This window comes from Sus scrofa, chromosome 5 (assembly GCF_054392235.1).
Source record: "Sus scrofa isolate SSC_HxYL_T2T_F1_AM1 chromosome 5, Sscrofa_HxYL_maternal_Yorkshire_Landrace_v2.0, whole genome shotgun sequence".
Classification (NCBI taxonomy): Eukaryota; Metazoa; Chordata; class Mammalia; order Artiodactyla; family Suidae; genus Sus; species Sus scrofa.
Window position 1 is genome coordinate 77401678 of NC_139387.1, and position 18695 is coordinate 77420372.

At 36.2% G+C, this 18695-nt stretch overlaps 1 protein-coding gene across 1 annotated transcript in view; it reads right to left on the reverse strand.

The window, feature by feature from the left end:
* The window catches only part of CPNE8 (copine 8), a 265300-nt gene that overhangs the window by 15160 nt on the left and 231445 nt on the right, over positions 1–18695 (reverse strand). Inside the window, exons 16-18 of the mRNA XM_013997926.3 lie at positions 16003–16130; positions 4821–4923; positions 3083–3140 (exon numbers count right to left, since the gene is read on the reverse strand). Coding sequence (XP_013853380.1) covers positions 3083–3140; positions 4821–4923; positions 16003–16130 — 289 coding nt within the window. The remainder of the gene's footprint in view (positions 1–3082; positions 3141–4820; positions 4924–16002; positions 16131–18695) is intronic.

Sequence of the window (18695 nt, forward strand, 5' to 3'; positions counted from 1 at the left end):
TGGAACTCCTTCTATTTTTCCCCTTTTCCTCACATGGATCAAGTGGGTAACTAGATGCTGCTTTAATTTGACTTTTTGACTTTTAAAGGATAAAGAAATCTACTTTGAGGAATCTTGTTTCCTAATGAAGAGGAATGAAAAATCAATGGGTGGAAAATTATACAGAAAGTTTTAAATTGTTCTTATTAAAACATAGAAACAAGGCATTGAAATACTCAATCTAATAGTTTATTCATAGTTCCTTTACCTTCAAAGAATGGATGGCAAAGTTATGCATTTCTTACCCATGAAAACCTCCTGGTTAAAAATGTGTACAGTTGGGAGTTCCCGTTGTGGCACAGTGCTAACCAACCCAACTGGTATCCATGAAGACGCGGGTTTGATCCCTGGCCTCTCTCAGTGGGCTGGGGTCTGGTGTTGCTGTGAGCTGTGGTATAGGTTGCAGACATGGCTAGGTTCCCATGTTGCTATGGCTGTGGTGGAGGTGGCAGCTGCAGCTCTGATTTGACCCCTAGCCTGGGAACTTCCACAAGCCCTGGGTGCGGCCTTAAAAAACAAAAACAAGACAACAACAAAAAAAAATGTGTAGGGTTGGATTTATTTGGTTTACTGATAAAATCTGCAAGTTTTATTTCAGTCTTTTCCTAGGTCAATATATCTCTGCGCTCTGTAAGCTTACTTATGGTAGCTGTGGAAGGGCTGAGAAAAAGGCTCTTCCGATAGGACAGCAGCAACTTGAATGTAAGTCAGAAATTTCCTTCCATCAAGGTGAAAGCAGAAACCAGGCACTGCAGGCCCTAATGCCCGGTTCACAGCTTGCCAGAGGGAAGTTTCACTTTAACTCCTAGGATGGAATTGTATGGGAAGGCAACTTTCCTCTTCGTCTATAATCTTCATTCCCTTTTCCACATGAAAAGAGGAGTGATTCACAGGATAACTAAGATTGGGAGATGGAACTGAACCTGAATTTCTCCCTATCCACAGGTTGAAGGCAACCTTTATCTTGGTGTGCTTAATGCGCAAGGCTCTGTCCCTGTACAGAGGAAAGGACTAGAGATTAAGATGAGGGCCTTAATCTTCAAGGATAGAAGGAGTGAGAAGTCACGAATTAACCAAAATTCTTCAAGTCTGCTTTACTAGGAATAAATCTTTTATTATGATCTCTGTCTGAGTGATTCCTGCATGCTTTATTTTTAGTTAAGTCAAGAGTAGAGAGGGAAATGATGAATTATCATAACTCAGTAGCCTGACACATTTCATTGGGGACAAAAGAAGTGAATAAACAGGTATGGCAGTTGTATGAGGGTAGGACTCAAATAGCTGTGCCTGCTGCTCTGAATAAAAATATATGACCAGAAATATATACCAGTAAGGGGTAATGGCTCCGTATTCACACACACATGTGTGTGTGTGAGGGCTCTTGAGGAACAAGTGACTGAGGTCATACATCTAACAGTGGCCTTCCATAGGCGTCTGAGAGACTTGGGATATACCCAAGGAGAAGTACATACATGAGAAGCAAAAGCAAACTAGTAACCGAAGAAGAAATCATGAGTTATTCTGACTCAGCAATTTGATAAAATTTGTGAATTGCAGTCTATCACTGCTAGACAGATGATCACGTCCTCAAAGTGTTGACAAGAAAGCCATAGCTTTCCTGATTCCAGAGCAGCATCATACATTCATGCTTGATGGGCAATGCAAACAGATGTAAATATTCAGAAAGAGAGACAATGTTAGCAGAAGCAGCAGCAGTCAGGACTAAATGACTTTGGCTTTAGCAACTGGAAGATTATAATGGTGCAAAGGGTGACCAGCCAAGAATGGAATCAAAGGAAAGAATTTCCAGGATCAACAATACAACTTCCTGTGCTGTTTTCTGAGACTGAGAGATCTATACCATCCTTATGGAGGAGGCACTGGTGGTTATACAAGACTCATCCTAATTATCCACTTATGTGCCTAAATTAACCTGGAGCACACCAAAAGTTGTTCCAAATATTCTAAAATCATTCTTATTTCTAAAGTCCCAAGCTAAATACTGTTATTACTAATGTAAAAACACCTGAACCAGGTGAATGTTCTGTGGTCATGCAGTTGCTGTGCAGTTCCCTTAAAGTAATTCATCAGGTGACTAGAAGCCGACTGTCTTTAGAGAAGTTTACCCAGATCACTAGTTACTCAAACACCATCACTCTAATTACCATTTGAAGAAGGCTTGACCCCAAGCAGGAAACTATCCAATAAGTAAATTTAGCATAACTATATAAAGTCTCATTAAATTTCTGATGGTCAGTTCCATTTTCATTTTACTTTGCTCTTTCATATGACAGAAGTTAAATGTAAATATATATATATATATATTTTTTTTTTTCCTTCTTTTTATGGCTATACCTGTGGCATATGGAAGTTTCTAGGCTAGGGGTGGAGTCAGAGCTGCAGCTGCCAGCCTATGCCACAGCCACAGCAACACTGGATCCAAACCACAGCTTGAGGCAATGTTGCATCCTTAACTCACTGAGTGAGGCCAGGGATCAAACCTGCATCCTCACGGAGGCTATGTAGGGTTCTTAACCTGCTGAACGACAAAGGGAACTCCAGAACTTACACAGTTTTAAAGATAATTCCTATCAATTATCCAAGGTCTGAAAATTCACTAAAGTAATATGTTTGTGTTAATGTTTTTATTTCACAACCTAGTGGTTTATTAATTTAGTGCTCATCCTTAAGAGCTTTTAGTGAATCCAGAGAGTGTTTTGCTTTGAGGACAAAAACTCAATTTATCACTCAGTCTTAAGGAATATTTTGAGGTATAAACCATCTCTAATGAAATGAAAAGATACATGTTGAATTAATCTATATTAGAGAGATAAAGTCCTACACAGAAAACATTCTTAAATTTGTTCACCTTAATAGGCTCATCATGAGATAGCTATATTTATGCCTATATGTACATGGACATTATATACAAATTCACAGACACATTCACATTCTTATATGCAAAAAAGAGTGATAGAAACCTAAGTGCATGTTGAGTCTTAAATAAGCTTCCAATGAATACTACTGAAATTTTATTACTCACCATCAAATTCTGCTGGTCCAACACCTACTATGATTATAGACATTGGAAGTTTTGAAGCCTTCAAAAAAGAATACACAATTAGTTCATAAACAAAAAATTGAATTGAGAAATAAATAAAAATTAGAAAGAAAATGAGTTTTGATACTTTTTCATGGATGTTCATTAAAATAATTTCAAACATACTTAAAATTAACACAGAATAATATATTTGATTCAATTCTTATCCTTTCTGAACTTGTACATCTGCTAATTCAGTGAGATGTTCTTCAGGTAAGACCAGCCTCGGATTAAAAAACAAGTACCAACTATGATGGAAAAAATAAAAATCGTTAAAAAAAAAGAAGTATTGAGCATCTGCTTTCAATTGCTATTTTTAGACAAATTTTCCTAAGCTGACTCTGGGTACTTCTGGTCTTTTTTTTATGTTGTTTCTTCTCTCAGAAATCTTTTAGTTGTTAAAAGGGAAAAAAAGGTATCATATTTGTGAAAAAGTAGACCCTATTCTATTTCATTTATAGCTAAGGTTAGGAAAAGCAATTTTCATAGTAAATGAGTGAATACAAAGGATAATTACAGAGTTATTATTAGTATGATTAAATAATCTTATGGTAAGAATATGAGATCCACCAAAAGATAAATGGAACAGTATAGCAAACATATCTTCAGTTGTGAAGGTCACTGATTATGAATAACTGTTCCTCAGTGCATGTCCTGTTTGTTTAAATCCGAATTACTAAATTCAAATTTTAAAGTGCACGGTAATCCTACTGGTCAGAGTGTAAAATAAACCAAGACAAATTCAACCCAAGTGTGTCTAGTTAAAAACAAATAAAAAAACAAATAAATGTGTAAGACTTTACCTCTCTTCCTTATTGTGTTAGGTTTTGCTAAGCATAAATCTATAAACATTTGATTTTTTTTTCCCACATGTAACAAATTTTTTCTCCCAATGAATGGCTAATTATATTTTCCCTATGCTATTGATAGTTATGAGGTATGATACCATTCATGCAACCCATTTTTACAAATGTCTACTTGGTTTCAAACATTGCTAAATTTGAATATAGTTAAGTTTGTGCCAAAAATATATAGGTAAAGTAATGTCTGTGCCAGACATTGCTAAACCTGAATATAGGTACGTAAAAACAAGCATAATCTTATAGATTACAGTCTAGTAAAAATAGATTTTATAGATTCTAGTGTAATAGAGAGGATAGTCAATCAATCATAAATGACCCATAATTAGGAATTATAATGAGAAGAATGGTTTTTAAATCAATGCTATTCCCTAGTCAGTTCTATAACAATAGGAATCAGCAGTTTTCCTATAACTGAAATGTAAATACTAAGAACTATTCCATACAAGTTGTAAGACTGAATCCCAGTTATCAAACTAATATTAAGAACTATTCTGTACAAATTATAAGACTGAATCCAAGTATATCAAACTAATAGAGGCAATCACAGTCATGCACAATGAATGTGATGCTGTTATCTCATTGATTTTATTTTGAAAATAATTTTGTTACAACCCGATTATTCAGACCCCTTAGCTTAGCCTTCTGAATGAATGATACACATGTGTGTAAACTGTCTAGATAAGGCTAATAACCCAATCCGTTGCACAGGCATGGACATTTTGTTTCATTGTTAAGTCAACTAAAGTAGACTCTGGTCCCAATCTAAGCAGCACCATGCATTCATTTAGCCAGTTCAACACTGAATGGCTCCTACTCACATTAACTATGGACTCCTTAGTTTGAGCCATATCTGAAATAACACCATCTGTTACAATCAGGAGCACAAAATATTGGGAGCCATCCTTTACAGAAGAAGCATATCTGAAAGACAATTAAAAGGTAAAGAACACCACAGAAAATAAAACCATTCTCTCCTCTACATGATAGTTGCTAAATATAATCTGGAATAGTCAATAAACATTTTAATCTCAAGAAAATATTTAAACATATGTTAGGAGCTTATATTATGCAAATTCTCAAACATACATTTTTCTGAAATAACACACTAGAATAACAGCAACATTACTGCATTCTGACACATGGGAATGCCTGGCTGCCTTAGAAATTCATTCACTAATACAAAGTGAGCTGGATGGTATGTTAGCACAGAGGAATGGATCCACCTTTTGGAAACAGACATCCTAGCTAAGCAACACAATGTGTGTATGATCTTCAGCATAAGTTACATATGCTATCTGAACTTTACTTTTAAAATCAAGATAACACAGCTTCGTATTGTTAAAGCTGACCTTTGAAATCAAGATAACACAGCTTTGTATTGTTAACAAAGAAACTGCATGTACTGCATGTATGGTAAGGTATATATGCAATTATATAACTGGTAGATTGTATATGGTAGATTTATATAAGTGATTATGATTTTTGTTTTGGAACTAGGCAGAAGTGATGATTGCACAACATTGGGAATATGCTGAATGTCACTGAATTACACTTTTTAAAATGATTTAGTTTGATCTTTTATGAATTTCACCTGAATAAAAAATGCAACAGAACAAATATTTTTTGATATCACTATTATTTAAGTTTGAGTACGTTAAATTCATGAAAGATGGGGAAGAATTATAGCAAAGACAAAAATTAGGTGTGTAATGAGAACATATTCTAGTACTCGTTTTCTGTACTCCAGTGCAGAATTCTTACCAAATAATACTCAGAAATTTAGAGGGGAATTTTATGACTATGTTCTACTTTATTTTTTTTTTTCTACTGTGTTCTGTCTTATGGGTATCTAGATTATATTCTTCTTAGAATAACTTTTATGATTTTTAGTACATAACTAGTATGCTGATCATATCTAGTAAGAAACAAGGATTATGGTGTTTTTAGGACATGGATAGTTAACAAGAAGGCTTTGGTCTACTCTCACAAAAATCATCAAGTGAATCACAAAAAAACTGGTTTCAAGAAAACGTGCATTGATTACCAATGAAATTCCTTCAGTACCTGATGGATTCTAAATAACAATATTTGAACAGATTGGGGATAAACCCATAGCATAATATGTCAGGGCCAAATATTTCTTATAAAGCAGAATAACTATTTGAACAAGAAAAATATTTACAACTTTGCCACAGACGAGAAACTAATAATTGCTCATGCTGTTAATAAAATTATTGGTAATTTTATTACCTGATGAAGAAAATATTGTAAGTGGCATGTTCATATACGGTGGAACCAGTTCAAAATAGCATTTCATTTGTTCCATAACATACAGTCAAAAACGTTCTGACAGAGTGTTCCTGTCGTGGCTCAGTGGGTTAAGAATCCAACTAGTATCCATGGGGATGCAGGTTTGATCCCTGGCCTTGCTCATTGAGTTAAGGATCTGGCATTGCTGTGAGCTGTGGTTAGGCTGGCAGCTGCAGCTCAGATTTGACCCCTAGCCCGGGAACTCCATATGCTGCAGGTGTGGCCCTAAAAAAAAGAAAAGAAAAAAAATGCTCCCACAGTATAAAACAATCGATATTGGGTATTGATGAATTTGTATTAATTTTATGGTTAACAAAAACAATAGAAAATCCAAAGCAGACCTGAACCTATTTTGTGCTTAATTTTTTTTTCTTAAGAAAAGTAGGATAACCTCCCTTAGGAATTCATTTTTCAATTTTTAATACCCATTGTTTTTAAAAAGCATTTCTTACTGTGTTTCAAAACATAGGTTTTATATTTCATGATTAATGGGAGGTTATAAATAGCTGTGAGAAAAGTTTTTATGAGTACAACAGTATGGCTTTTATGCTTTTCTTACCAAATGATGCTGTTAAAATGATGAGAAGCAATATGGTTAAGTTGAATATCAAGCAGTGTTATAAATACTACCTCAAGTGGCTTAACCGATCCTTTTTTTGGTATTTATTTTTTATTTCTCTTTCAACACTTCTCGTTACCTATGGAGAAAGTCTCAGTTGTTATTACTATGTCTTTGCTTTCCCACAGCTTTATTGAGGTATAATTGGTATACAAAAATGGCACATAATTAATATATATAAGTTGATGAGTTTGGACATATGTATACATTCAAGTTACCATCAAAACAATCAAGGTCATAAACATATCCATTACCTCTATTTCCCTTTCTGCCTGTGCATGTGTGCATGTGTGCGTGCATGCGTGTGTGTGTAGAACACTTAACATGAAATCTATGCTCATGTTTTTAAGTGCACAACAACTTATTGTTAACTAGAGGCACACTGTCACACAGCAGAGCTCCAGAGTTTACTCATCTTGTATATCTGCAACTTTATACCCGCTGAACATCTACTCTACATATCCCTTCCCCCATCCTCTGGTAACCACCATTCCATTACCTACTTCTGTGTGTTTGACTATTTTAGATGCCTCATCTGGGAGGAATCATAATATCTGTCCTTTCGTGAATAACTTATTTCGCTTCGCATAATGTCATCCAGATCCATCCATATTGTTGCAAGTGGTAGAATTTTTTTTTTAAGTCTGAATAATATCTCATTGTATGTATATTCCATATTTTTGTCGATTACACATGTTGATAGATACTTTTGTTTCTACATTTCAGTGTTACGAATAATGCTGCAGACATCTCTTCTAGATTCTGATTTTCAATTCTTTTCGATATATACTCAGAAGTGGAACTGCTGGTAGTTCAATTTCTATTTTTTGAGGAATCTCTACACTGCTTGTTACAGCACCTAACCAATTTACATTCCCAACAACAGTGCACAAGGGTTCCACTTTTTCCATATTCTCACCATCTTTTATCTGTTGACTTTTTAAGAACAGCCATGCTAACAGGTGTGAAGTTATAGCTCATTGTGCTGGTATTTGCATTTCCCTGATGATTAGTAATTTGCATGTACTTATGGCCATTTGTATGTTCTTTGGAGAAATGTCTGTGCAAGTCTTCTATTTTTAAAAAATCAGCTTATTTGCTTTTTGCTATTGAATTATAGGAACTCCTTACATATTTTGGAAATTAACCCTTTAACAGATATATAGTTCACAACTAGTTTCTCGAGTTCGATAGTTGCATTTTCATTTTGTTGATAGTTTATGCTGTGTAGAAGCTTTTCTTCTTGATGCAGTCCCAGTTGTTGCTTTTTGCTTTTGTTGTTTGTGCTTTTGGTGTCATACCCAAGAAACCACTGCCAAGACCAATGTAAAAAATCTTTCCTCGGAGTTCCTGTGGTGGCTCAGCAGTTAACAAACCTGACTAGTGTCCATGAAGACTCAGGTTTGATCCCTGGTCCTGCTCAGTAGGTTAAGGATCTGGTGTTGCCATGAACTGTGGTGAAGGTTGCAGACACAGCTCAGATCTCTCCTTGCTGTGGCTTGGTGTAGGCCGGGAGCTACAGCTCCGATTTGACCCCTAGCCTGGGAACCTCCACATGGGTGTGGCCTTAAAAAGACAAAAGAAAAAAAAAAAAAATCTTTCCCCCTATGTTTTATTCTAGAAGTTTTACAGTTTCATGTTTTAGGTTTAAGTGTTTAATCTATTCTAAGGTAATTTTTGTAAGTCGTATAAGAGAAGGATCTAATTTCATTCTTTTGAATGTAGATATCCAGTTTTATAAACACAATTTACTGAGGAAATTATCCTTTCCTCATTGTGTATACTTGATACCCTTTTCTTTTTTTTTTTTTTTTTTTTGTCTTTTGTTGTTGTTGTTGCCGTTTCTTGGGCCGCTCCCGCGGCATATGGAGGTTCCCAGGCTAGGGGTTGAATCGGAGCTGTAGCCACCGGCCTACGCCAGAGGCACAGCAACGTGGGATCCGAGCCGCGTCTGCAACCTACACCACAGCTCACGGCAACGCTGGATCATTAACCCACTGAGCAAGGGCAGGGACCGAACCCGCAACCTCATGGTTCCTAGTCGGATTCGTTAACCACTGCGCCACGACGGGAACTCCTCTATTTCTTATTCACTCTTGGTAGGTTATATGTTTCCAGGAATTTATTCATTTCTTCTAAGTTGTCCAACTTGTTGGAGTCCAATTGTTTATAATCATCCACTACAATATTTTTTATTTCTGTGACATCAGTTGTAATGTCTCCCCTTTCACTTCTGAATTTGAGTTATATTCCCCCTTAGTGTAGCTAAACGTTTGCAGATTTTATTTATCTTTTCAAAAAACCCCGACTCTTAGTTTTGCCAATTTATTCCTATGTTGTTCTAGTTTCTACTCCCTTTCTTTCTGCTGTTATTTAATTTTAATGATTTCTTCCTTCCTTCTTCTCACTGGTTCTTAGTTTGTTGTTCTTTTTTCTAGTACCTTGAGGTGTAAACTTAGGTCTTTTGAGATTTGCCTTCTTTTTAAAAATGTGTTAACATTGCAGATTTCTCCAGTGCTTTTACTGTATCCCATGAGTTTTGGTATAAAGTATTTTCATTTTTCTCATGATGTTTTCTAATTTCTTGTTTGATTTCTTCTTTGACCCAATGGTCATTCAAGAGTGTGTTAATTTCCATTTATTTGTGAGTTTTGTGATTTGCTTTTGTTATAGATTTTTTTCCCCATTATGGTCAGAAAAGATGATTTCAATCTTTTTACATTTACTGAGTTTTTTTTTTTTTTTTTTAACTTAGCATGTGATCTATCCTAGAGAATGTTCCATATGTGCTTGAAAAGAATGTATATAATTATGCTGCTGTTGAATGGAACATTATGTACATGTCAGTTAAATTCCATTTGGTCTAGAGAATTCCTCAAGTTTGCTATTTCCTTACTTATTTTCTGCCTGGGTGATCTATTTATTATTGGAAGTAGGGTATTGAAGCCTTCTAATACTACTGTATTGCTGTCGATTTCTTCCCTCAGATATATCAATTTAAAAAAAAATACTTTGACACTGGGTGAATACATAATTATAATTATTATATCATCTTGTTGAATTGATCCTTTAAAAATTTTTGTTTTAATAAAAACTGAAATTTAAGGTGTAAAACTGAAATAATTATTACAGTCAAGCTAATTAACATATCATGTCCTCATACAGTTACCATATTTTCGGGGCATGGTCAGTACACCTGAAATTTACTCTTTCAGCAAATTTCTGGTATTCGATACAGTATTTTCTATGTTTATCATGTAACACATGAGATCTCTAGGCTTATTAATTCTATGAAATGCAACTTTGTACCCAGTGATATCTTTCAGTTCCTTTACCCTGCCACCCTGTTAACCACTGCTCTCTTTGCTTCTATGTATTCAGCTTTTAAAAATTATACATATGAGATCATGTAGTTTTTTTTTCTTTGTGTGTTCGGCTTATTTCACCTAGCATAGCATCTTCCAGTTTCATCCATGTTGTTGTAAATGGCAGGCTGAATAATACATAATTTCATATAATGATATATATATATATAAAATAAAAAAATTGACCCTTATATTATGTAATGCCCTTCTCTGTTATGAAAGTTTTTGATTTAAAGTTTATTATGTCTAAGTATAGCCACCCTTGCCTGCTTCTTTTGATTATCATTTGCATGGGATTTTTATTCCTTCATTTTCAAACTCTATATGTCCTTAAATGTGCCCTTAAGTTGAATCTCTCAGAGACAGCACACAATTGGCTTGTTTAAAAATCCATTCAGCCATTTTATGTCTTTTGATAGATGAATTTAATCTACTGACATTTTGGTTTTCTTTTGACTCACCATAAAGTATACCTAAGAGAAGGGGATAATACATTCATGCTATCAAGATAGTTAAAGATAGCCTAAAGCAGATATAGTAAACTTGGAATTTCTCTGAACTTCATTGTTTTATCTTAAAATTCATAGCATTCTTTTGTGTGTGTGTGTGTGTGTGTGTGTGTGTGTGTGTCTTTTGTCTTTTTAGGGCCACTTCTGCAGCATATGGAGGTTCCCAGGCTAGGGGTCCAATCAGAGCTGTACCCATCGGCCTATGCCAGAGCCACAGCAACGCCAGATCTGAGCCAAGTCTGCAACCTATACCACAGGTCACGGCCACGCTGGATCCTTAACCCACTGAGCAAGGCCAGGGATCAAATCCGCAACCTCATGGTTCCTAGTCGGATTCGTTAACCACTGCGCCATGACGGGAACTCCGAAATTCATAGGAATTTTGTATTATAATTTATAATAAATATATGCTTGTATTAATGCTTTATGTCTTAACTTTGAGGAAAACTGATGCTCTAGGAAAAAACCACGAGTTTATTGAGTAGCTCTCACTACTGCTAGACATACTAACTTGAAAAAAAACTATATTTTACATAAGAACTACTCAATCCATTTTAGTCTTTGTTACTATCAGCAGTGTATCTCAATCCTTGGAATACATTTAACTATTTCAACATAAAGTAACAGTAATTTTTATGTTACTAAGCTGTTACCCAAACTACTTTTGGCAGTATCCACAATGATAGATCATTTTGCTGCACTTTCTTTTGTGTGTCTTTACCTCTTCAGCAGAGATTAAAAAAAAGTATGCAAGGCATCATAACACAGTGATTTGGAATCAGATCATTCTGTTTGGAATTTTATCTCCACCACAAACAATCATTGTACATATCCCTTTTGTCATCAGTAAAACAGAAATAACAACACTATTGTTACCTCTTAAAAGAAAGAATCCACATTATAACTGAACATTTCGCTCAGATAATTCAATAATGATCGCTGGTTTTTTTTTTTTTGTTTGTTTGTTTTGTTTTTTCACCTTTTTAGAGCCGCACCCCTAGGCATATGGAGGTTCCCAGGCTAGGGGTCGAATTGGAGCTGTAGCCACCGCCCTATGCCACAGCCACAGCAATGCCAGCTCTGAGCCACATCTGCAACCTACACCACAGATCACAGCAAAGCTGGATCCTTAACCCACTGAGTGTGGCCAGGGATCGAACCTGCTTGTCAGATTCGTTTCTGCTGAGCCACTACAGAAACTCCATGATTGCTGTTTTGATTTCATTATTATTGATCATATAGATGGACGAGACAAAACACAATGCATCCTTTATATAAATTTGAAAATTAGTTACAGAAATTCTAAAACTAACAAATATCATTTCTTAAAAAATAAAATTTATTTTAGCTGGTTGTCTGGATCCTGGAAATTTCTTAACGTCAGAAAAAAAGAAAAGAACAATACACTAGTCCAGCTAATAGTTAGAATTTGATAGACCTTTCTTCAAAACTGCAATGTGGCAGCTTCAAAACAAGTAAATGGTTAGGCATAGGGAACACATGAATAACAGGAAACAATATTATATAAGCCAAGTGAAAAAAAACCTGAAATTTTCTTTTCTTCAAAGTGGAAAAGATCTATATGTAACAATGGATTTGGATCAAATTAGTGCTGTGATAGAGGTATCCATAGAATGACATCATAGATCAGAAGTAGTGATTCTTGGAGTTCCCATCATGGTGGAGTGGTTACGAATCTGACTAGGAACCATGAGGTTGCAGGTTCAATCCCTGGCCTTGCTCACTGGGTTAAGGATCCGGTGTTGCCGTGAGCTGTGGCATAGGTTGCAGACGTGGCTCGGATCCCGTGTTGCTGTGGCTCTGGCGTAGGCTGGCAGCTGCAGCTCTGATTGGACCCCTAGCCTGGGAACCTCCATATACCACGGGAGCAGCCCTAGAAAAGACCAAAAAAAAAAAAGAAGTAGTGATTCTCTATGACTGAAGTGTAGCACCTTTTGGAGAATGTAGAGGGAAATGAGGTTGGATAGATGGGTAACAGTTGGATAGTGGAAGTTCTTGAATACTAAACTAGAGTGTTGGAACTTAAATTTGTGACAATGCATCAAAGGCTGGAGAGTAGGATTTTTACATCATTTGAAATACCGTTCTCTGGACAGCTCTACGAAATGAGAACTGCTAAGGCAGGGAATTAGAGGTAGGGGGTTGAAAAGCCTCAGAACAGCACATGAAGACTTCACGTTTTGCAAACTTGACCAGTTCACAATACTGTTATCTCATCAAAATCATTTAAAAAATCCTATCATATAGATTTTAGTTCTAAAAATGCGCATGTGCTTAAAATGATCATTCTTAAAAAGAGAAGGAAGAGTCATTCTTCAAATGCTTATAGAAAACTATCACGAACAACTAAGTTTTTACTAACATATAAAAACACACTTTTAAGAGGGAAAATCAAGCAAATTAAAAAAATATGTATATTTGTATTTGCTTCTGACTTTATAAAAATTTTTAGTGACAAATATCATAGCATACACAGACTTCACTTATTAGACATTTGTTGAGTATGATGGGCATGGTGAAGTACTGTTGAAATGTATTTTAGAGTGATAAAATGCACAAGGAGTTTTATATGAGTAAAGGCCATACACATTAGAATAATGGCACTCCTCTTGATTAAAAGCAAATAGTTGTCTTGAACTATTTGTTCTGAAACTATTTGTTCTTGAAAAAAACAGCTTGTCTTTCAGTTGACAAATTTTTTTAGATGATAATTTTGGGTTAGACAGAAATTGTCTGTCTTTTTAAAAATTTATTATTATTATTATCTTTGGTTTTTAGGACCGCATTCTTGGCATATGGAAGTTCCCAGACTAGGGGTCGAATCAGAGCTACAGCTGCTGGCCTACACCACAGCCACAGCAATGTGGGATTCAAGCCATGTCTATGACCTACACCATGGCTCATGGCAACGCTGGATCCTTCACCCACTGAGTGAGGCCAGGGATCGAACCCGAATCCTCGTGGATACTAGTCGGATTCGTTTTCGCTGAGCCACTACGGGAACTCTGGAAATTGTCTTTTGTTTGTTTGTTTGACTGGTTTTTGTTTTGTTTTGTTTTGCTTTCTAGGGCCACACCTGCAGAATGTGGAGGTTCCCAGACTAGGGGTGGAATTGGAGCTACAGATGCTGGTATACGCCAGAGCCATAGCAACACCAGGTCTGAGCCGCGTCTGCGATGCACCACCGCTCATGGCAACGCCAGATCCTTAACCTGCTGAGCAAGGCCAGGGATTGAACCCACATCCTCATGGATGCTAGTTCAATTTGTTTCTACTGAACCACTAAGGGAACTCCAGAAATTGTCTGTCTTCATAAAAGCTGAAAAATAAAATTAAACATAACTCTCAAAGATTAGAAAAATGGAGAAATCTATTTCTTAGATTCATAGTAAGATATAGACACATGGAACTTCACATTGTATTGGAAAGAAAAGATGGTTTCCCCAAAGTCCTATTTTTTTGTATTTCTTACTTGTATTAAAAATAACAATTAAGAATTATTACAGCACATTTATTTTCAATGAGCATGGAAGTGTTAGCTGGCAAGTACCCAGCTACTGAGAATTTTTAAAACGCTGGACAAACATAAAAATGGTAATATAACAGTGTAGTTTTAAGTGGTACATAGAAGTAAACCTAGAAATTTTATATCTAAAAGTTTAACTTTTATAGTAGAGATATAGCAGGACAAGATCTACAAAATTAATTGGTAAGCAGTAATGAGAACATTTTTAACAACCAGCATGAGTTAAAGCTAAATTTTTCTTATCTTTTTGTTAAAAAAACAGTGATGGGTATGAGAGTGTTGAAGAGAGTAAGAGTCAACAATAGTTTATCTTTCATTAATATTATTTTTGATTCTGCTTTATTCGACAGCCATCAAAAAACTAGGAAAAGAACGTGTAGATAACACTACTTACATAGGTTAAAACAATAAGCTAGGATGGATTTTTCAAATTATAGATAATGATCCATTAATGGATTTTGAAATCAATTTTGTGGGTCAAGACCTGCATTTTAAAAGGTACCAGGAAAGAATAGGATACCATAGAAATAGAGAAAATATGAGTTAAAAATAAGTATTATTTCATAATCTTTTAATTGTGTGTGTACAGAGTTGAGGTATAAAATTCATAACAGATTGTGGATGAAAGTGTTTGAAAAACTTGAGCCAAAGGGTCATACTCAGAAAAGAGTCATCAGTGTATCACTGTCAACCTGTGGTAGAGTTCCACAAGAGAGTCCACTGGGGTCTGCCCTGGGTCCTGGGGTCTCTTAGCATCTTATCTATGTCCCGGATAATGAAAAATAGAACATATTTAAGTTGTTGATGAGGTCCAATAAGAAGATGATTAAGTACCAGAAACTTCAGATAGAGAACTGAGGTTTCACATGGCTTTTGATCATGGATAAACAGATCCAAATGCAGTACTTTTTCAAGTTTTGGCTACATATTTGGAAAGATAGGAGAGCTATACTTTTTCAAGTATCTAAAAATAAGGCAGGGTTTCAGAGGATTTGCAACTGGGTCAAGACAAACTTTTTAGGGATTTTAAGTGGTGTCTAATTTACTTATGCATAATGAAAAAATAATGAGTATATATAGATTTTTACATTAAATTTTTTTTCTAGCACATGTACTTGGAATCATAAGCAATTATATTCTGATCTCAATACCAGGTACTATATACAGGTAGAACTCTGGGAATTTATAAATTTAGCTATTGTGTTAATTTCAGGGAGGTTAAAATAACGTGCCCTATATATCACTGAAAGGCTTCAGTTGTCTTCATAAAATTCAGTCTCATTACTTCTGTGCTCTGTGGAATATAGTTTTAGGTATGGATGATTTACACAGTTGAGATCATGATCAATGTTGCTCTCATGGATGCCTTTTCATCTATGAGACCAAAAAAAATTTTTCCTTGGTTGAACAAATACAGGTCCTAACATAAGCCAGGATGTGTTTCTTCACTTGAGATTTTGACGTAAACTTCTTACTGAAATGTCATGATAGCTCGGTGGAAATTCTTTCTATTGTGTATCTTTTCCCTCTCTTTCTTAGAGGTAAATTAGAAGAAAACAACTTTCATTTGTAGAGTCATGTCAACAATAATGTTACGATTTCACTGTGGCCCAGGAGACTAGAATAAGTAACTTATCGACACCCACTTACCTTGCTACATGATTAATTACAGGAGCAAAGTTGGTTGGCCCATACAGTTGTACAGATTTCAGACTCCTATAATAAGCCTCCATGACACCCTCAATGCCATCACAGTAGGGGTTTTGAGGGTTCCCATTCTGTAGAAATTTACAGGCAAAAAAAGTAAAAAATTAATAGTGTCTTTAAAAACCAATTAAAAAAGAGAATGATACATGTTGATACTCATAAAGATTTTTTTTGGAGTTTCTACTGTGGCACAGTGGGTTAAGAATCTGACTGCAGCAGCTCAGGTCACCATGGAGATACAAATTTGATCCCCGGCCTGGTGCAGTGGGTTAAAGGATCCAGCGTTGCCACAGCTGCGGTATGGGTCCCAGCTCTGGCTCGAATTCAGTCCCTGGCTTGGGAACATACACTGCAGGTATGTCCATAAAAAAAGAATTTTTGGAAGAAAATTCATTTATTTATTTATAATAGCAAAAAATTAAGTGATCAACAATAATAGATAATAATATATTTCATAGATTGTGATATGATGTAATGTGCAATCATTAAAAGTGGATACTTTTCAAAAAACGGCAGGAGAAAATTCTACATAATCTTGAGAAATTGAATATCACAATTTACAATTAATAGTATCATTTTTACACAGATCTGTGTACATATAGAGATGAACATAAAAATCTAAAAAGGAGGAAACAAAATATTAACAGTGGCTACCTCTAGGTGGCTGTGTAAGTGTTGACTTTTATTTCATTGTTTAAACTATTCTATATTTTCCAAGATTTCTGCAGTGACATGCATTAAAATCAGAAAAAATTCTGTCAATTCAAATAGTTTTACTTTACAGTAGTAAAAATGTACAATATCTGCTACATGCACATTTTCAGGCCACCATTGATAAGCCCAACTAAGAAGTAGCATTAAGTGAGTAGCATTAAGATGGGGGAAAGGGAAAAGAATCAAAATATATCCATACTGTTCAAGGGAACTGGAGCTTGCCACAAGTTCTTATTCTGCAGACAGTACCCAGAAGGGCAACTTCAAACTAGGAGACCTAGTTATACTTTCTCATACCTTGAATGCTCTGTTACTACCGGGTTTAATTCCCCTGATCCAGATTCCACCAACAACACAAAGAAGGAAGTTTTATCTACTGCTATGTAGCAAATTACCCCAAAAGTTAGTGGCTTAAAATAACAGGCATTTATTATCTCTGGCATTTTTTAGGTGTCAGGAATCCAGGAGCCGCTTGCTTAGGATCTCTCAAGAACTTGCAGTCAAGAATCCAACCTGGGCTGAAATGATCTGTAAGCGTGACCAGACTTAGATCTGCTTTCAGTAAGGCTCATTACATGGCATGCTGGCAGTAGTGTCACTGAACAGGGCCCTGTAGGGCTCCTGGCCACAAAAGCCTTTTTGTATCCCCCATTTCTTGTTCTTAGGAAATGGGCCTCATTCCACCTCCACAGCCTTCCCTAGGGACAGGTTCAGACAGTTGCTGATCAGGGAAGGGAGGGGATGCAAAGACCAGGGAGGAACAGTCAGGTAACAATAGCCCAGCCTTGAGGCAGGATCCTGGTTCCCTCTCAAGGGATACACATAATGATGTAGGCATCTTATACACCTAAGAGAGAAGTAATGTTCCTTATGGTTCTTTTCGTTTTTTTTTTTTTTTTTTTTTTTTTTTTTGTTTTTTTTTTTTTTGCTTTTTAGGGTGGCATCTGCAGCATGTGGAAGTTCCCAGGCTAGGGGTCAAATCAGAGCTACAGCTATCAGCCTGCACCACAGCCACAGCAACACCAGATTTGAGCTGCATCTGCAATCTACACACCAGCTCACGAGAATGCTGGATCCCCCATCCACTGAGCAAAGCCAGGGATTGAACCCGCATCCTCAAGGATACTAGTCAGATTCATTTCTGCTGCGCCACAAAGGGATCGCCTCCTTATGCTTCTTTCAGAAATGAATACTTTAAAACTGAACAGCTTGGAGCCCTTCCTTGTGCTTATCCCTCATTTGATTGAACCCCAACTAAACATAATCACATGGAAGCTAAAGATTAGGCATCTTGAGCACAACTGCCTGTGGGTCAAAGATTATTAGCACATGATGTTTTTCAGGAACTTTTCTAGTTTGTTCTAATCTCTGATCAATATGCCCTTTTTTCAAGTACTGTTATTCTACGCAATAACCCAGAAAACCATCACCAGGATCGATGCCATGATCCCCTGACGCCATTTCAATGATGAAGATTCCCCCAAAGCAAGAATGCATGTTTGCCCCAATCCTAATCCTTATCTGAAACTCTGTTTTTCTCTTTTAGACTATAAAACTCCCTGCAATTCTTCCACAAAGGAGGGCACAGTCTTTAAGGCATTAACCTGCTGTGGCCTCCTTTGCCTGGCAAAGCAATAAAAACTATCTTTTCTCCTTCACCCAAAACTCCATTTCTGCATTTTTATTTGGCACTGGTTGACAGAGGCTGAATTTTGTCAACAGTAGGCCAATATAAACTCTGCTTGTGCGTTGCTACAACATGCCAACTTCCCATAATGAGTGATCCATGAGACAGCAAGGAGGAAGCCCCCGCAAACCTCTAGTCTCATAAGTGGCATAGCATTACATCTACTTTAAATCTATTTGTTAGAAATGAGTCACTAAGTGTAGCCCACACTCAAGGGAAGAGGAATTAGGCTCCA